The sequence below is a fragment of the Paroedura picta genome, chromosome 3 (assembly GCF_049243985.1).
Source record: "Paroedura picta isolate Pp20150507F chromosome 3, Ppicta_v3.0, whole genome shotgun sequence".
Classification (NCBI taxonomy): domain Eukaryota; kingdom Metazoa; phylum Chordata; class Lepidosauria; order Squamata; family Gekkonidae; genus Paroedura; species Paroedura picta.
The window spans coordinates 129215833-129236427 of NC_135371.1; the positions used below are offsets into that span (position 1 = coordinate 129215833).

The 20595-nt window shown below is 47.6% G+C and overlaps 1 protein-coding gene across 3 annotated transcripts in view; it reads left to right on the forward strand.

Annotated features, from left to right (window-relative positions):
* QRICH2 (glutamine rich 2) overlaps positions 1–4938 on the forward strand; it is a 56473-nt gene extending 51535 nt beyond the window's left edge. For all 3 annotated transcript variants that reach the window (XM_077327704.1, XM_077327705.1, XM_077327703.1), the window contains 3 exons: positions 822–909; positions 1068–1193; positions 4523–4938. In XM_077327704.1, the coding sequence (XP_077183819.1) occupies positions 822–909; positions 1068–1193; positions 4523–4647 (339 nt within the window). In that variant the 3' untranslated portion in view covers positions 4648–4938. The remainder of the gene's footprint in view (positions 1–821; positions 910–1067; positions 1194–4522) is intronic.
* Positions 4939–20595: the final 15657 nt, after the last annotated feature.

The following is a 20595-nucleotide window of genomic DNA, read 5'->3' on the forward strand; positions in this document are numbered from 1 at the left end:
GAAATAACAAAGGAGCAAGAGTAGTGCCTAGTGAAGTCCACTTGACGTGGGAGTACAATGGAGGACAAACAGTTTACAGTTGTTTATTATGTTCCCTCCCTTTTCTGGAGGCAGAGAGTGTTGGTGGTTCTGCAGAGTATTCACTGTTGGTTCACATTGAGGGTTTTTATTTAACCTTTTGATTTATGAGATTGTTAGGAACACATTACTGTTGCATTGTTAAGCTTTGCTCTACCATCACATTTGTCTAGAAATTTAGTTTAAAGTGAGCTGCCATTCTTCTTAGACAGGCCTAAGTGAGAGAGATGTTCTTAAATCTTTCAAATGTATGCGCTGCGGGAATAGTTCTGATGACTAGCTGATTTCTAACTTAGTAGATGGAAATATGACTGAACTGGCAAGTTGAGATTAAAATGCACCTGGATATTTGACATGAGCTGTGTTGATTCAGTTACTGTTTCCAACATTTTGCAGGCTTTACCATCCAATAAGACTCAAGTTCCAAGATTCAGTCTGTACTTTTACATTTCCTGATAAGGCTTTTGTCATTTACAACCAGGAGTGGTAGACTAGGAACCGGGAAGGAATAAGCGGACGTCCTGATCTCCAGAAATTGAAGGCACTGCACAGACCTCCAGGCTGCAGTCTGGAAAGCCTGCTGTCCAAAAGGAGTCAAGTGGGCTCCTCATGCAATAAGCATTTCAAACTCAACCATAGAAATTAGGTCTGATGGGATAAAACTCTATTGCTGGCTGACCGTGAAGGCCTGGTTGGACAGTGTCCCTGCACAGCTAAGCGGAGCTCTCTTCTTTGTTCCCTAGCATGAAGAAGTGGACATACTGGGCCTGGATGGTCATATCTACAAGGGACGGATGGATACGCAGCTCTCAACCATTACAGCAAAGGACAGTGAGTTTTGTGTCCCACATGCAGCAGTGCACATGGGATTTGTCCCCTTTTCTTGGTCCAATTATTTATTTTAAAAGACAGAACTGGCCTTATTAGGGTGCTACCAAGAAATCTTAAACCTCTCTTCTTCCCCTGTCCCTTTGTGCTTTGTCCACCAGATATTCCAAGAATTAAAAACAAACTAATTCGGTCTTCCTCTCAAAGGCATCCGCCAACCCTCCCGGACATCACCAGCCTTCCAGTTCGTCCTCACACAGCCAGAGGGTCTTTGCGTGGCTACTCAGGTACTTCAGGACTCCCATCGGATTATCGGGAGCTTCTCTTTCCAGCCAGTCGATAGAAGTTTCTACTTCCTTTGCACTTCCTTTGACTTGTACCTTGCCTTTAAAATGGTTTGTTACTGGAATAATTTCCTCCCATAGGAACTATCCACAAATGCAAGATTTTGAGGTGGAGCCAACTGCTGCTTTCAAACAAGCTGTCATTGGTTTTATACCAAGGGCGGGGGGGGGGGGGGGGGCTGAGATATGGTAAGCAGGGAGAAAGAACTGGGAAAGCCACCCCCCCCCTCACCGAATCTCTCCTTCCAGGATATTTTTAGAAGGTTGAGAAAGCTAATTTCCCTACTTCACTTTGTTTGTTTGCCCTCTCAGCATTCTGAGGGCAATGAAAGTCCTCAGTGGGCCATTTCTTCTTCCTCAGAAGTTTCCTTTTTTAATGTACAACTAATATCTGGGGAACGGCAGATTTGCAGAATTAGGAAGGCTGGTTTCATTGCCTTTGTGACAGGCACTTAACCATGAGGTTTGCTATCAGAGGGAACTAGCTGGAAGGACTCACTGGATTGGGGGCAGGGGTGAGAAGTAATTTGGAAATTCCTTACACAGACACCCAAAGCTTCCTTTTCAGGATACTATACATTCTCAGGGGCTTACGAAAGACAATTTCCCCATCTTTCACATTCTAGTCTTCTACTTTCACTGACTCTGCCGTCGTCATGGTAGTAGTAGGAGTAGCAGCAGCAGCAGCAGCAGCAGTAGTAGTAGTAGTAATAAAATTTATTTATAACTAGCCTTTCCCTGATGGCTCAAGTCAGGTAAAAACATATATAAAACAATAAAATAACAATAAGCACACTAAAATACATATTAACATGGTATCAAACAAAATTATTTCGGAGCTTCCTTTAATTTTCTAGTGGGTGGGGTGTTCTGTTCCTGGAGCAATGCTCAGTAACTGTCAAGCCATATTTGGGGTGGGGTCTTTCTGCGAATGACTGTATGAAGTCATATTCTGCTGCATGGCTGAGGGATTCCCCAAGTATGTGCAAACCCTACCTTTTCCTGGATGTCCTGGTTCTGGCTGATTTGTGTGTGCCACAAGCTACCAAGTGTTGTTTATTTACAAAATTTATACTTAAGGTTGCCAACTGTCCAGGGGAGAACAATTCTGCCCCTTTATAAAGGCTTTATTGCAGAGAAAAGCACAGCTGAAGCTTTTCATGGCATGGAGGTAAATCATATTACCTGCTAATTGCAGCCGGTCAAACGGATCACTTTAGCGGTCCCTGTACCATCTGAGTGAAGTGCTGGTGATCCTCGAGGAAGTATTATGGGGTATGAGTGACATTTGGGAAATTCAAGTGGTACTTCAAAAAGTCATCTCGAGGCTTTTATAAATTCTTAGCAGCCAGTTAAACACCCCCCCCTCTCTCTCTGAGTGACTCAGACCCTTCCAGCATTCTGTGCCGCATATTCAGTCCTCACCAAGCAGCTTATGGTTAATTTACAGATTCCATTTTTTCCAGTGTCACAAAGGAGTCTCTTTCCTATTTAGAAACCCCGTCTTTGCCTGTGGGTGGCCTGCTCTTTCTGTTTTTGTGATTGGCACAGGGGTCAGCCCCTTAACTATTAGATGTCGTGATATTAATTAACATAATGATAACTCTCAGGGCTCCTCCTGGGAATTGTATTTTGGTTGAATTCTGTTCCTCACCTGAATTACAGGATTTCATCTTCTGGAACTCTTTGAGAAAAGAATAACAATAAACCAGTTTGGCTAGAGTGCCTGGCCTTTGTACAGAGGGTAGGCTAGTTCTGTTATCCTTGCAGATTTTATCCCTAAGTATAGGAGCAGGCTGGGGCCTGCAAAACCTCTCTCTCTCTCTCCAACTAACCCAAACTGAGAAGCTCAGACTCAGAGTGTTAAATTTTGTGCTTAATAACAAATCATCCTTCTGTGGAATCACCAAACCCCACTCAACGCTATTTTCTGTGCAGTAGTCAGTATTCCAAAAACTGCAGTGGCTTATTGATTGCTGTTCGTGCCTATTTGGTGCTCAAAACTATAATGTATTGACTGCCTGTCCCAGACTGGCCCCCCATGCTCAGGAAATAGTTTCCCACCTGGCTGTCATGCCCCCACAGTTTCCCCCTTGGGCTCCAGAACCCCTAGGAAATGCTGATAACAAATTAAAACGAATGAATTTCAGACATGAGTCAGAGGGCGCCTACCTACTGCCTAGATTCATTCCTGCTACATTTCATTACATTCTCTGCCACGAGCCAAGGGTTGCATGATGTGCAACAACAGAGCAACAACAAAAGGAAATTATTGTTATTATTTGAAAGCTGGGGTGGGGGGAAGCAGCCATTGCTTGAGATAGTTTTCAGACAAGTCCTTGGTGGTCCCTTTTTTGCAGAGGCACCTACTGAGCTGACTGTCACTGGCTGACTGATTCTAGGCCTGTTTTCCATCTCGGCTCCTGCCAATCCATCTGTCCACGGCAGAGAACTCCCTTCTGGTGGCACCAAGGTGCGAAGGCATCGCATCTGAGGCATAATTGCAAACACAGTCAGTCAGAACAACGGGATTACATGGCAGACTGATTGAAAAGCACGGCAGGAAATCGTGGAGCTGTTTAGCATAACCCAGGAGCCCCGTTTACTTGCTGACATGCACAGGACCTACCGATGAACATTTCTCGCCCGCACACTGAAGTGGGGAAAGAGACCAGAAAGCAGGAAAGAGGAAGGGGAAAGGGAAAGTGCCCAGAGTGATTAAATCCACCCGATGAAATTCATTACTTATAAAAAGCCAGCCTGAGAGGGGCCAATGAGGTTCTGCTGTCACTTTGCATAAGGTGGCAAGAGACTGTTGTGCATCTCCCCTGTTGCCATCTGGTCCCTGAGCAGCCCTTACACATGATAATATTAGCAGCCCATTTCACAGTGCGTGTGAGACGCAGACATGCTTTGGGGCTGCACGTGTATAACGTAGACATGCTGCAGAGAGACCGGGCCAGCCTCCAAAACTCTCAAAGTTTCCATGCCCCAGAGTACTGCAGCCAGCCACTGGGAATTGGATCCAAGAGGGGCTGAGAGTATCAGGTGAATGGCTTCCACGCAGATAGGCCCTCCTCTTCAGCTTTTAACCATTTAAGTCTTGAAGGGAGGCTTATGACAATATGAACTTCACAGTGAAATGCTGGTGCAAGCATTGGCACAAGAAGAAGGGTCTGGGTAGACATGTGTTTAATTGGCAGGTTAATTAGCACCATCTCTTCGACCTAGGGTGACTGAGCCCTGGCCACTGCTGTTCTTTTGCCTTGCAGCTAAGTCCCTGACATCCCCGAACGCTTTAAGGGGCACTGAGGACCCTGGAATGCAGGACAGAGAAATGCTAGAGCTACGCATGGAGATTCCCTCGAGCCAAAGATCCGATGAGCAGTCAGCTTAAGCAGAGGGACCCTGCCTTGTGCCTCAATGAGAACGTAGTGCTTGAAGATGAAAGCCAGATCAATAAAAAGTGAACCCAAGGGGGGAGGGAGACTGTGCAGAACTGCCGCCGCCGCCACAGGATCCAGGCCATCTTGCGCTCTGTCTCCAGGAGGCCACAACTCCTGCCTCTTCCACAGAGTGATATTTCTTGGGGAGGGGGACACGGTGGACAGCTCCCACTTTTGCAGGTCGATTGTTTGATTTATCCACAAAAGTTTATTCATCAATACAAAAGCCTCTGTTTAAACCAGATAGAGAGCAAATGCGCTGATTTTAAGCATCATTATCGCCGCATTTCACTCCTTTGTCCAGATTCTCCTGATATCCCAGAATGTAATGTAATCAACCTGCAAAGATCAGCCATGTAAAAGGGAGGTTCTCGAAAAGAGCAACTGGGTTTTGTGATCCAGCAGGTTTCTGTTCTGTTGCCATTCCTGGGATGTGATGGCAGAAAGAGGCTACAACTCCCAGCAGCCAGACTGTTGCATGCTGGGACATGCAGTCTTTAGCTTTGGACTCAGAAGATACAAGTCCTTAAAGGTGTCCTGCTGCTGTTCCTATCAAACTTGGGAGGAATAACTTTCACCAGAGTCAGGAACCAATATTGATTTCTGAACTTCCAAATTTAGATAGTGCCACCTCTAGGTTGGGAAATACTTGGGGACCTTATGGGACTAGGTGGGATTTGGGCAGGGAGGGATGCTAGGGAACCCACCCTTCAAAGCAGCTGTTTTCTGCAGGGGAACTGGTCTCTGTTGCCTGGAGATGAGCTATAATTCCAGGGGATCCTCATATCCCACCTGGAGGCTGGCATTGCTAGACAAAGCCCAGCAGGAAGGCTTCCTGAGGGCAGCCATTTATTACGGGCAAGAAGGGGGGGGGGAGAAGGAAATGTCCCAGTTGTCATTGAGTTTCCTGGTTAAGATGTCTGTTCCTTATACGGGTCAAAGTGAGTTTTGCAGTATGAAAGGATGGCAGACTTTTGCTACACAGGTTTAAGAGAGTTTAAGCTGTTGGCTGGCCAGCTTCAGCCATCATAACCACACGAGTGAATAAGAAACTTCATAGAGCCCAAAATAGTCGAGGAATCAAGGGGAAATGTTTGCGGGCTTCACAAGGAGAACATTTCTTCCCTTGATCTCAGGTCTGGGCTTTACTCACTCAGTCTGCTTGGATTGGACAGGCGTCCAATTCTACTTTTGTGTGACCAAAACCTTTGCCTCCCTCACAAATCATCACTCGAGAATCCCAGAAACTTTCCAAACCAAATAGGCTTTCAGTGGAAAATATAACATTGGTTCCCCTGTCAGGCTGCAATTTTTCCATGCCCAGCTACATCATGCAGAATACACCAGGCCAGGGGGACATGGCACTCTGTCTCATGATGCAACGGGAGAGTTCCTTTGCCCTGTTAAGCGCCACGGTGCTAGCACACTGCAGCTGAGGATTGTGGGACAGTGTTCTTGCCCCTGCCACATTCTTGGGACCTCTTCCAGCCAAGCTGTTGCAGCTGTCATCAAAAGTGGTCGCCGTCTGGCCCTTTCCCCTATGTCCAGACTAGCAAAGAGTCCACTGTGCCATCAGCACCACAAACACTGTTCTGTGCAGGGCATGCCAGAAGCAAAAGAAGCAGGGCATGAGAGGGAATCTCACCTGAGACCCGGAGCAATGTGAGAGCCCCTACCCCTCTCCAGAGCTCCTGGCTTTCATGCATGGTTCGCATTGTCCTCATGCCTTGATGTGAAACTAAAAGCATGGTGGGTGCTTTTGAATCTCACGTAACATCCAAAAGAAGATATTGTATTGGCTTGGAGAACATTAAATAGTAGCAGCCGAGGGATTGTGGTGTGAAAATTGCCAGCATGGGCCTTTTCAAAATGGCTGCCAGGATTCCACAAGAGGGAAGTACTGCTTCACCCAGCAGCAAAGGAACTCCAGAAATGTGTCCAGAAAGACAAAATGGGGTGAAGGCCACTGGGTCTGGGTGGCTTTCTGAACATTTTATTTATTTATGGGACTTATAACCCGCCACTCCCGCAGGGCTCGCGGTGGATTACATATCGTAAAAACACATAAAAACCCTAATACAATAAAATTAACTTCTCCATGGAGAAGTTAATGATAGGACAAAACTACTAATCACTGGATTTGCTGAATGGCTACTTTTTGTGTACTACCTCTACCCACCAAGAGGCAACCTCTATACTTAGGAGGATTATTGTCGATGGCATAAGAAGTTCTTTCCAACATCTCTTCAGGGGCAAAAGTTTCCTAAATAACCTTTGAATAAACAAAAATTACATCTAATTTAAATATGCACTATCCACAGCAAAGGTGAATTAGGTATCACAGTTCTGGGTACATCTGAAACTCTGAATAAGAACTAACACAATGTAAAGCAGGGGTTCCCACCCAGGCTTCCAGGAAACTCTGGGGTTACACAAGGGGTCCCCAGGGGTTAGGTGGTTTTCCCCAGACGTTTGGATGGCTGCTGGTAACACTAGGTGTCCCTGGAGCCCACGTTCCCTGTTGCCCTACAGGCCTAGTCAATGATCCTGTTTCAAAAGCAAACAGGCTTCCATACAGCAAACATGAAATGGGATTAATACAGGCAGAAGCATTTCCTACAAGGATCTGTAGCTGTACTGTAAACCCTTTCTCTGCCCAGAATGCACGACCTCTCTGTCAAATGCACGGCCTCTGTCGGTTTGTTTGGTGTAGCAGTGCATGGATGGGAGGCACGCTGGAAGCTACCACAAATCCTCACTTGCCGTACAGTTTTTCAACCATGAAAGCTCTGGTTAAAAGCTGGGATGTGACTTCTTCGAATAAATACACCTTTGTGCTGCAAAGGCCGGCTGGTTCTTGGAGTGCAGGAAACCCTTAGCATTTTGTTCCTTGCAACTACAGGTACCTTTCTATACTGTCAACTGAGAGGAACGGGGTCCCAAAGGAATACTGTGCTTTCCTCAAGCCCTCTGCCAATGGCCAGCAATTGTTTTCATTAAATACTTAAATATTAGTTCATACATCTTTGTCTCTTGCCTTGAAAGCCCCATGGAGCTGCCCTAAGTTGGCAGAGGCTTAATGGTACTTCCCACCCCAACCTTTGAATCAAGTACAAAAGAGAGAATTGCAGTCCCTGTGCCACAATGGTGGGACTTCCTTTCCCTGGAGACATGCCAAAATCTCATGATTAACATCTTCCAAATTTATTCTGATGTAAGCAAGAGTTAATTTTAGTATTCCGCGTACTGGAGTTTTCAATAGTGATTTGTCTACCCCTGCCTGCAGCCTGCACGTGCCTTCAGACTCAACACATTCTACTACTTCTGCAGTGCCCAGATGTTTCCCCTATCCTTTCCCCCGGGATGGCCAAACTGTGGCTCTCCAGATGTCCATGGACTACAGTTCCAATGAGCCCATGCCAGCACATGCTGGAGATCCACGGTTTGGCCACCCCTGCAGCCTATCCTTATCCCAGCCCCCTTCCACAGTGCTGCTCCCAGCTGGTTGTTTCTAAAGCCCTTGCTCCTCTGCTGCCGTCACCACCACGCTGGGAGGGGGCAAGAGAGTCCTGCTCAGTGCTCAGTGCTCAAGATGGTCTTGGCTGTCCCACCAGTGTGTGCCTCTTAGGGTCCTGCTTCTAGTGAGAGAAGGTCAGGTTCTGCATCTACATGCGTGCCCCAGCAGGATTACCCAAGCCTCAATACCTTGGGTATTCTGCCACACTATTTAACTGTGTTTTTGTGTGCTAAAAGTACACTTTTGTTCAACTCTGTGTGTATGCAAGTGGTCTTGTTGGTCTGAAGCACTGCAACAAAATTTGAGTCAAATGGCATCTTTAAGAGCAACAAAAATTTATTCAAGGCGTGAGCTATTGTGTGCATGCACTTGAAAGCTCACACTTTGAATAACTCTTTTTTGGTCTTTTGTTGTTGTTAGGTGCGAAGTCGTGTCTGACCCATCGCGGCCCCATGGAAAATGATCTTCCAGGCCTTCCTGTCCTCTACCATTCCTTGAAGTCCATTTAAGCTCGCACCAACTGCTTCAGTGACTCCATCCAGCTACCTCATTCTCTGTCGTCCCCTTCTTCTTGTGCCCTCAAACGCTCCCAGCATTTTTGGTCTTAAAGGTGCTATTGGACTCCTATTTTGTTGTATGCAAGAAAGATCTCTTTCTTTTTGTTGGAACATGCAAGACTTGTGGTGTGCATGATTCAAAAGGAAATGAAGAATATCCTGCAGGGGGCATTGGAGGAACTGTGTATTTAGCATAGTTAGACTAGGAACTTCCTGATGTTTTTCAAATCATCCAGTGTCCTGATTGTCTCCCGTGGAGGCTTCCTGCTCCTTTAATCATACATCCTCCCTGCTTGCCCACAGAACAGATAGACTGAAAACAACAGAACACATAACAGTTAGGTCTCTCTCTTTTGTTTCTCTTCTTAACAGAACCATTTACATCTTTTAAGCAGCTCAGTACTCTGCTCCATTGGCATGTTTAAACTCTGCCAATCCTTTTGAACATGGGCACGCTAGCAGTCAGGGTGAACTGGAGAGAGGATGGTGGATTATCTTGAGACCATCTTGCTCTTAAAGATGCCATTTGACTCAAATTTTGTTGCAGTGCTTCAGACCAACAAGACCACTTGCATACACACAGAGTTGAACAAAAGTGTACTTTTAGCACACAAAAACACAGTTAAATAGTGTGGCAGAATACCCAAGGTATTGAGGCTTGGGTAATCCTGCTGGGGCACGCATGTAGATGCAGAACCTGACCTTCTCTCACTAGAAGCAGGACCCTAAGAGGCACACTGGTGGGACAGCCAAGCTGCACATAAGACATCCCCATTTTCTCTCCTCTTCCAGCCAAAGGAAAAGGAATTGGTGGTGTTTGTGCAGCTATCTGGGTAATGCAGCCCCATCCGTTGGCTGGAAATAGCAGAAAACAGAAATGCAGACCAATGACCGCTGTGACCAGAAGGGCAGGGGAAAGTAATGCCAGCTAGTACAACGCAGCTAAAGAAACAATTAACAGGTTAAAACCAAAACCAAAAACCTTTGCATCTCTTGATGCAGATCTTGCTGGGAGGCTCAGAATAGTTTGCTCCTTTTGAGTTAGAATCCGGAAGTCCCTGGGAGCTTCTACCTGCTCTGTAAGTTCACAGGCATACACATGCCACTGACGGAATACCTATGCCCAATAGGTGCCTGTGTTCCACACCCGTCTTTGGAACAATTTAATGCTCTGTCTACCTACGCTGAAGCATAGATGGACCTCCTAAAATCAGCCCTTTCTTCTGGCACAGAAGCAGAAAGCAGAAAGGGCTGCCAAGCCCCACACAATGACATTGTGCTTTGAAAGGCAGTGGGAGTTGCACATGCAGTTATGGATTGTGCTAGGATACCACAGGGATTTGAGGAGGACGATCTTTGCAGCCCTTTGGAGGACTATTATTACATCAAGCAAAAGCATAAAGGCTCACCAAGTCTCGGGACTCATGTACAGAAATGCAATTTTAGCACCTGGCCTAAAAGGATTTCCTGCCTTTCATTGCCACAGAAGATCTATACCAACTGAGTTACATTGGTTCTTCATTACCATTTAGCTCCTCAGTGGAGACAAGCAGCAAAAATAGCCAGAGGGCCTTTTCACCCCTTGCTGAACATACCTTGTTGTTGCAGTCACCCAGGATTTCTGGACTTTCTTAACAAGACACCCGTCCTGACCCTTTCATTCGCTTTGTACAGGATATTCCACCCATCACTTCCCTTAGGACCACTCTCCCCCATTCTTCGAGCAAGAAAAGAATACAAACAGTCAGCAGAATATTCTGGTGAAAGTGTTTGATTAGGACCCAGGAAGCCCCGGTTCAAGTTGCATTGCCGTGGAGTTTACTGGGTATTTCTGGGCCAGTCACTTTACCCCAGGCCAGACTATATCCCTGAAGTTGGAACTGTGCATATCACTGTCTGCTCCTTGGAGAAAGAGCAGGATAGAAATGTAGGAGGCAGACAAAGTAAAGAAGTTGCACATGAAGACTTCCACTGTAGGTTCATAGCCTTTGCACGCTGCTGAGTGTTTGAACGCTACGGGAATCTGTCACACAGACAATCACTTAGCTAAGAAAAGCTAATTGAAGAAGAGGAAAATGAAAAACTTCCTTCAATTTAATGTAGAGATGGAGGGGGGGAAAGAGCTCACCCCAGGAAAGCCAGCAAAATGTCACAGATTTGAATATGTATTGGTTAAATATCAAGTAGGATTTGAGATGTTTTTAACTAACCTATTTTTTCTTTCTTCTGAGCATGAGGTCCTAAATATGCATGCACTAAAATTAGTGTGGAAGTGAGAACTAGCTGTTTTCTTTAGGTGGGCATTATTCTTAGGTTCAATTTAGGTTGCAGGATAATTGATTGGCATTTCAATATGATCCATTTCAAGATTACCCTACCCCATAAAGCTTTTCAAGAGCAGCTCACCTAGCAAAGTTTATTTTGCCCTTACTTCCTACACCCAATTATTGCCAAATACACTGTTACTAGGGGCCAAGCCCGTTGCATTCAGGAATACAAGTGCTAGATTGGGGGGTGGAAGAACTCTGTGGACGGCCTCCCCCTCTCCCTAGGACCAGGAAAGGCTGCAGGCAGCTGGTGGGGACCTAACCAGCAGGGGCAGCTTTCATGCGGCAGTGATCTGCAACCTCTGAGCCTGGAAGGGGGAGGGGCTGGTCAGGGGTTGGAGACGGGCTATTGGCTGGCTAATGGACAGACAGGCAAGCCGGTTGGAGGAGGTTGCACTCGGGGGCGGGACAACTGCCCGAGTGGGTGTTAAGCGCTGAGTGGCACTTCAGCCACGAGACACACTCCTCCAAGCCCTTACCAGAAATATATTATGTGTAACAGATGGCTGCTGGCTCGGTGAATACAGAAACAGTAGTTCTTTGAAATCAGCTCTCTTGGTCAGTAGTCAAAGCAATCAATCCCAACAACACCAAACAAGAAACAAGGGAACACACTTCAATTTTTATACAATTTTAGATAGCCTTCCAAGAGCTCTTACTGGCCCTTAACGGAGGCCACTGATTGGACCATAAGTTTCAGGGATTTTTATTGTTCATCGGACGGTTTCTCAAGCCCTATTTTCAGAGTGTGATCTTAAGTATGACAGTGTTCACATACGTTACATATACCATAACATTTGAGATTACATGATGTGGACAAAAGCAAAATCAAGGACACACCCACGTGATTGGTTTGGTGGATTAGCACTGTCCCCCCCCCTCCACTTTGATATAGGGCAAGTGTATGGCCATATAAGACTGCCAATGCCAGCCTTGTCTGCTGCTTTGAGGCAGGCTCTAAGCTCTCGGAAGGGACCAGCACAGCTGTAGGACATTACAGTCCAAACACTTGTCAAGGCTAAGGTGACCAGATTTTAACATTGGTCAAGCGGGACACTTTGGTGTTGGGGGCGGGCTGGCCAGAGCAGGCGCTGCCACTTCTGGTATGGGGCGGAAACAAAAAGCCCAACCTTCCTGTGCCCCAAGCTTCACATGTGATCCTCCATTGAGATGCCCTACCCACCAGGGTCCCCTTCCCCTCGTGTCCCCTTGTACAGATGCCTCGGCCCAGCCTCTAGCAGTCATGGATCCCCGCTGCACAGGAACCTCCAAGCAGCTTTGTGCGCACTCGAGTGGGAGTGCTGCTGGTGTCCTTCCAGTGGACTTCTTTCCCCAGCCCCGGGGCCAGATCTCAGCCTCCCAAAGTTTGAGCTCACCACACAGAATGAGCCCAAAGTTGGAGCTCACTATGCCAACCCTCCCATCTCCCACCGGCCCCACGTACTGGGAGGAAGTTTCTCCGGCTGCCCAGGCTCGTGGTGCTGTTCCTGGCGCCGCCTGGCTGCCCCATCGCTGGCGGCCACTGCCCCATCGCTGGGGCCAGGGGCGATGCACTCAGAATGGCGCCAGCGCCACCTCTGACTGCCAAGTCGTACTGATCTTTGGTTGTGGCGCCTTCCCCAGAAACCTAACCCTGCCAGGGACACCCCCACCAACGTGGTTGCGCCAACCTGTCCTGCAGCAGACCCCCCCCCCCCCGTCTGAAGGAGCCAGGCTCTGCTGCAACATTACCTGGCCAAAGGAGGAAGCAGGGGCGGAGGAGGGCCCCAAAGAACCCCACCCACTCCCCCGCCACTCTCGCAGGTCTAACAGCCCAGCCAGCCAGCACCAGCTTTCCGCTCAGCACCTGCTCTCCCTGGCCAGGCCTTGCCTAAGCCCAGCCTCAGCGCACCAGCCCAGAAGCAATTCACGCCTACCCAGGGAGCCTGGGATGTGTAGTCTCGGTCTGTGCCGTCTCGCCGACCAAGGCAAGGAAGTCTCCCCGGGACACATGCTGTCGCCGCTGGCCGCACATGGGGCGGGCGGCTTGGAGGCAGTGTCAGGAGTCAGGGCAGCGGGGCCGGGGCTCCAGAGGCATCTGGGGCCGGCTCCCCCATGCTCCGCGGCAAGGCAGCTGCTGCTGCCGCTCAAAAGCCAGCCTGCGCGCCCCGGCTCGCTCGGTCAGTTGGCCTGCCCGGGAGGGGGAAAGAGAGCTCCCTCGCAGGGCAAGGAGGAGGTGGAGGATGCCAGCAGGGGGTGGGGCCAGCGCCGCTTGCCGGTACTGCGGGACTTTTTTACAATGTAGCGGGACGCAGGATTTTTTTTAGAAGGTGGGATTGTTCCACGAAAACCGGAACGAATGGTCCCCTTAGTCAAGGCATCACTGCTGGGAGACAGCCATAGAAAGAGGGCTCCCTTTCACTCCTAACCACCAATATTAACTTGCAGAAGGAAGCCTCAGTTGACACAAGAGAACAAGTATCAGCTCCCTCTTCCCCATGGCTACAGAAGTTTCTACCCTATATTAGCACCTTCAGGTAAGAAGGATCAAGCTACCACTTGTCTGCCGGCTGTTCCCCCACTATGTGTGGCCTGCCTGGCATTGACCAGAGTGGGGGCCTTTTCTGTTGTAGCCCCAGCTCTGTGGAGTGGCCTCCCTGATGAGGTCAGGAAATCCCCCTCACCCGAGATCTCCAGACGCATTGCAAGGCTTGCTTGTTTGAGGAACTATAAATAGCTTGGTGCACTGGTCAAGAGATGTGGCCTCTGATCTGGAGAACAGGGTTTGATTCCCTCCGCCTCCTCCTCCATATGCAGCCACTTGGGTGACCTTCTCTCAGAACTCTCTCAGCCCTACCTGCCTTGTGGGCATCTGTTGTGGGGAAAAGAAGGGTAGGTGATCATAAACCAGTTTGGGACTCCTTCAGGTATCAGGTAATAAAAAGCAAGGCACAGAACCCCCAGTTCTTCTCATCATCATCTTGGAGGTATTTGGGCTTTCTTATTTAATTTGTTTTTATATGAATATCACTGTTAAGCCATTCACCTCCACAAAGAAAAATGGGGTATAACTTATACCTTAAACAAACTAGCCCTGTGGAGACAAAACATTAGTTTACAACACACCCAGTTTTACTACTGCACAGAAAATCATGAAGTTTAAACTGAGAAGGCCCTTCTTGTGGAATTCAAGTAGCCAATCAAAGTAGGGTGGAACTGGAAATGTGCCATGTTTCATTCTCGTCATTATTCTTGTGACATTACAGAGAACCTCTTGTTTTATAACTTTGGCAACTTGCCCGAGCACAACACTTTTGAATTAGGATAGCCTAGTTACAGTACGGTCATGGTAGTGATTTGGGTGCAAATATAAAGAGAGGTTGGTCACAAGGCCCACAGAAATCAAATATGCCAAGTTAGTTACTTGCAGTTAACGTCTTGGGACTTCAATGTGAACAACTTGTAGAAAAACTTCTGAGTAAACAGTTTCAAACCAGCCCTTTCTTTTAGCTTGGGGTTCTGTACTGTATGCTCTTCAATACAATTCCAGATTCCCTTTTAATGTTCTGCCAGGCGTAGGTTATTTATTGTAGTGTACTTATATTCCACCTCTCCCAAGTCCTGCTGCATGAACACATCAAACTGGATCAAACTTTCAAAACTCATAACATGAATGTGAACTGGGTCATGCTGAAAAGGCGAGAAACCGCTAGGTAACAGGAAGAAAAAGTATTTTTGTCCCTCTGCAATCTTAGCCTGTCCCCAAAATCCCCCTGACTCACAAACAATTAAACCACCTCCCCGCATTCCATCCTAGCTGCACCAGCAACAAGCAGCATACAGCCAGGCTTCAGAAATGACATGCACTGCTCTGACCAGGGTGATGCCGGTGTTCACGGGCCACTCTGAGGGCCACTGTGCACTGGGCTGGCCCTCAGAGGGTGCAAAAATGCAGTGCAGCTCCTACTGGGGTGGTGCTAGTGTTCACAGGCGTCTTTGAGGGATGCTGGGCACTGGGATGGCCCTTGGAGAAGAAGAAGAAGAAGAGTTGGTTCTTATATGCCGCTTTTCCCTACCCGAAGGAGGCTCAAAGCGGCTTACAGTCGCCTTCCCATTCCTCTCCCCACAACAGACACCCTGTGGGGTGGGTGAGGCTGAGAGAGCCCTGATATCACTGCCCGGTCAGAACAGTTTTATCAGTGCCGTGGCGAGCCCAAGGTCACCCAGCTGGTTGCATGTGGAGGAGCGCAGAATTGAACCCGGCATGCCAGATTAGAAGTCCGCACTCCTAACCACTACACCAAACTGGCTCTGAAAATGCTGGTCAAGCCAGCACATGGTGTTTTGGGGGCCGGTCCTTCCCCCCTCCCAATGAGTAGTGCTGAGGGCTGTTCAGGCTGGGGGGTGGGTGGTTGCAAGACCTTCTTGGGCCCTCCAAAGTCACACAAGCCTCACAGTGGCCTGTCTAGGCTGCTATGGGCTGCGTCCTTGCCTCCTGTCCACAGGCCCCAGCCCCAGGATCTTGACCATATGGGTGGCATTAGAGACCACACTGGCCTCCCTTGTGCAGGCCGGCAGCCCAGCCACCCCCTTAGCCGGCTGACTTTACAGCTGCCAGCGCTTCTCGTAGGGAGGAGGAGAAGGCGGTCAGGGGTGGGACATCCCCTACCTGATTGGCCCTCCCAGGTGAGTGATGTCTCAGAGAGCCAGGGAGGAGGTGGAGGCAGTTGGGGAATGACGTGCAGCCTATCTGATTGGTCCTTTGGGGCTAGTGATGTCCCTGAGGGCCAATCAGGTAGGCTGTGTCATCTGGGCTTATCCTTTTTTCATCTTTATTATTTTTGATGATGATGATGATTGTAAACAGACAAGTGTTGTGTTTACTGGTTTTACATTTCTCACCATATTGCTTTTGTAGTTTTCTATAAAGGTAAAGGAAAAGGTATCCCCTGTGCAAGCACTGGGTCATGTCTGACCCTTGGGGTGACGTCCTCCAGCGTTTTCTATAGCAGTCTTTAAATGCTGAAAAGGTGGTGTCACAATACTAAAATAAAATATATACTATTTGATGTTGACCAACCACCCTCACCAGACCCAGAAATAAAGGGCAGAACTTGTTTAAATGTGTCAGTCATACCTTCTAATGTAATGCTGAGGGCAAAACCACATTCACCTGTTTAACACTCAGTATAGGACTTTGCAATATATGTAGCCAGCAGAGCAAATTAAGTAGTCATTTGCATGCCTTAAAATAGCCTATGTGGAAGAAACCCATTGAAATTCCCACTCTTCAGGAGTTGTAAAACCCCTGTCACACTTATGAGATATCCTTCACATGATCTGAAAGGGTACTGTAGCATGTCCATCATGGGTATTTACCTCATGTTTGCATACAATGCATTGCACCTCTAAATGTCACAGCACTCAGTATATTAGGAGAAGTTGAAGTATGCCTCTTCTTTGTTAAAAAAACAAACAAACATTTGAATGTCAGATGATACCTGCATGTTTTAGGTGCCCTCCATTCTCTACCACCATAAACAAAATACTGAGGTCCCCTTCCTTGGTAAACAGGACTTTGCTTTATGGGCCGACTCAGCCAAGGAGGCAGTTAAATCTGCTGATGCAGTTCAGCACACACAAGGAACTGATGCGCTAGTGAGGAAATGGTAGCTTCTGTACCAATTAGAAATGTAAACGTTGGAGGGTATTGCTCTTCTACAGTTCAAGCAATTGCCTACCTTTCTATTAAAGCTCATGGAAGTTCAGGACAAGAATCAAGGCTTGCTGTACCAGAACAAATTAATGGTATCATGTAAATAGTGTAGCCAGCCGCCAGGTGGTGAATAGTGTTCTCCTGGAATTACAACTTTCTTCAGGCTACAGTGTCTCTTCTCCCAGAGGAAATGGCTGCTTTGGAAGGTGAACTCAATGGCATTATACTCCACAGTCCTTCCCTTCCCCTCCCCTCCCCTCCCCAGGCTCCATTCCCAACTTCTCCAGGAATTTCTTGAGCCAGAGTTGGCAACCCAAGTAAAACACAGGCCGATAGCTCAGTCTAGGGTAAATAAACTTATTGTCCAAAGATTTAGAAGGCATATCAATGTTTGTGAAGGTAATGCTTTTGTACTTTTATGTTAGAATGATGTTGCTGTTTATATTTGTTTTGTTTTTGCAGTCTTGTTTTTGTATGGCGACCCTGGGTGGGGTTTTCAAGGCAAGAGATGCTCGGAGGCGATTTTGCCACTGCCTGTCTCTGTGTGTGTTCCTTGGAGGTCTCCCACCCAAATGCTGACCAAGGCCATCCCTGCTTAGCTTCTGAGTTCCAACAAGATTGGCAAATATAACCGGGAAACTACAGGCTTCCAGCCTACAGAAAGCCAGCCTGGCATCGTGGTTAAGAGCAGCGGATTCTAATCTGGAGAACAGGTCTGATTCCCCACTGCTCCAGATGCAGCCAGCTGGGTGACCTTGGGCCAGTCAAGAGTTTTCTGAACTCTCCCACAGGGTGGCTGTTGGGGGGAGAAGAAGGGAAGGCAATTGTAAGCTGACTTGAGACTAATTCTGTCAGGTGGATCAATAACTGGTTGACAAATCGTACCCAGAAGGTACTTGTTAATGGTTCAGCATCTTCTTGGGAAAGAGTGACAAGTGGATTACCCCAAGTTCTGCAATTGCCTCATATGGAGGCGGTCCAGCAGAATGACCACAGTGGCAGAAGCCATAAGGCCCAAAAGTCTCTGTAGGAACTTAGCGGGCCTCCAACAGTTCCTGTTAAATGAGAAAACCATGGAACGTATCAAGGAAAAATGGTCATGGGGTAGAAAGGGTCGGGCTTGCACCAAATTCAGAGTAGAACCTATGAAACCAACCACTCTGGTGGGAGTGAGACGTGATCTTTGAATATTAACTTGCAAACCAAGGGCTGAACAGAGGTCTAACATAGTGGACATAGTGGCGCAAAAACTCAGATGAGGGTGCTACCATAACAAGGAAAAATGACGATTCCTTGGGTGTGGAGGTAAAAAATCACGACCACCATACATTTGGTAAATACCCTCGGGTCGTGGCCAAACTGAATGGGAGTACCATGTACTGGTAAATCTGAGAACCTTTATGGAAATGTAAGAAACGTCTATCTTTAAGGCGAATCGAAAAATAAAAGTAGGCATCTTTGAGATCAAGGACCACAAACCAATCCCCTCGGGAGAGGAATTCAATTACAGCAGGTAAGGAAACCATGCGAAATCACGAAAGAACTAAGTATTCAAACTTCTTAAATCAAGTACGGGGACAGAAACCACCATCCTTTTTCTCAACTAAGAAGAAGTAGGAGTAGAAGCCTGCCTCTCTGAGGCCATTAGGGACCTCCTCAATCGCTCCTTTATTTAACATCTCCAACACTTGGGAATCCAGTTCATCAAACATGTTAACATGTGCTTTGGAACATGTGCTTTGGAACCAGTAACGAGTTAAACTCCAAAAGGTAACCATGAGGGACTATAGACAGGACCCAGGAATCTTGGGTAATCAACGACCAAGAGTTGGAGAAGCAGGCCAAGTGATCCCAAAAAACTACCTGGCCAGTAATTTGGGAAGTTAATTGTCAAAATCTGTTTTGCACATGTTGCTGTTGCTGAGGGGGCTGGTCCCACTGGGAATATTGTAGACCCTTAGGTCGCTGACGTTGTCATTTCTTTTGAAAGTTATGGAATGGGTGGGAAGGATACTGCTAGGGAGGGGGAAGGACAGAAATATGGTGTATTGTAATGTTGTTGCTGGGAAAAACAAGGTTGAGAAGAAGGAACCGAGGGGAAAGAGCTGAGAGAGTGTGCTGTCTGGCAACTCTTCTTCAAAGAAGACAGGAAGTCATCAGTGGTAGCCGTAAATAAAGAGTCCTTCTCAAAAGGGAGATCCTTGACTTTAGCCCTGGTGTCAAGTGGTAAGGACGTGCCTTGGAGCCAAGAGTGGCGCCGCAGGGTAATGGCCAAATGGACGTCTTAAATGGCTCTGTTTGAATGAGCTTAGCTAATGTTTTCGACTCATCTGGTAACATGCCCAGAAACTTCGACATGCCCTCTCAAAGGAACATTTGATAGCCGGCATTTATTGCTTCATAATTAGTGATTCGAAAGGGAAGCAAAGGAATACAACTTCTGTTCTAAGCCATCCAATTTTCTACTCTACCTGTCCAGGGAGGCAGAATGTTGGCCTTGGCATTGTGTGATCAGCATATCCTCAAGGATGCTTGACATAGAGGGAGGATGTACAGTCAGAAAATGTGAAGCATCTTGCTTCACTTTATAGAATGAATCCAGTTTCCTCGGAACTGGTGTAACTGAAGCTGGCTTTTTCCAGATTGGAAACGTGAGGTCTTCAAAACCTTCCAGGATAGGAAGGGAAATGGTCACCGGGGTATCAGAATACATTGTCCTTTGGATAAACATCAGTGGATGAGATGTCCAGGTTTAATGTCTTCACCACGTGGAGGAGCTGTTCCAAATGGTAGTCTTCAGAAGGGGAAGCAGGGGCTGGATCCCCAACAGATGCGTCCAGGGAGGTGTCAGAGGCAGTACTGGGGGAGGGTGGTGGTTGGATGAGTTCACCTTCCTCCATATCAAAGTCCTCAGCCTGGAGGTAAGGTTCATCAAAGCCAAAGGTCACCTGTGGTTCCACCATATAAGGATGATCCCATTGGCCTGCATAGACCGGTGAAGGGTCATAAGATGCACAGGAGGCAGAGTGCCAGACCGTAGATGCAAATTCTTGATTAGGAGTTTGACTGGGAACTGAGGGGAGTTGGATCGGAGTTGGTTTATGCTCGGTAAGTGAAACGGATGTAGTAGACGGAGCAGATAGGTGCAAGGATTGATTTGCAGAGCCATAATCTGAGTGGCTGGACTGGGCCTTATGCTTAGATTTCTTAGTCCTCTTGGAGCTCAGTTCGGAAGGCTATGGCATGGTGCCATGGGACGTGGTGCGGGTGCCAAGGGTTGTGGCATGGGTGCCGGAACCGTAGTGGCCTCTTTAGTCAGAGGGGCCAGGGATGGTGTAGGTGGAGCTGGTCTCTTATCTGAGCGTGGAGGAATGGGGGCTGGAATGGGAGCCTTGGAACGCACCGATCCCGACCTGAGAGTACGGACAGTATTGGCTCAGATTCCGGTTTAGGAGGGCCAGTAGAAAGAGCCTTTTCCCACAAAGCTGCTTTTAATCTAGCTGAGCGATCAGACCTGGCCTTGGGCGTAACCTTCTGGCAGATTTTTCAAGTGCCAAAGTTGTGTGCCTCTCCAAGACACAGCAAGCAACAACTGAGTTCATCCGTGTGAGGCATTTTCACCCCCACAGCAGGAACATTTCTTAAATACTGACTTGGAGACCATATTCAAAACATAGAGCTTCAGTAGAAGTGAACCGTTCTTTGCAGCGGCACAAAAGGAACTGAGGGTTGAGGGAGTGCTCTGCCCATATCATGTGAGCGTTTCGGCAGGAAGCCGCACACTTGTGCACCGTGTCGGGATG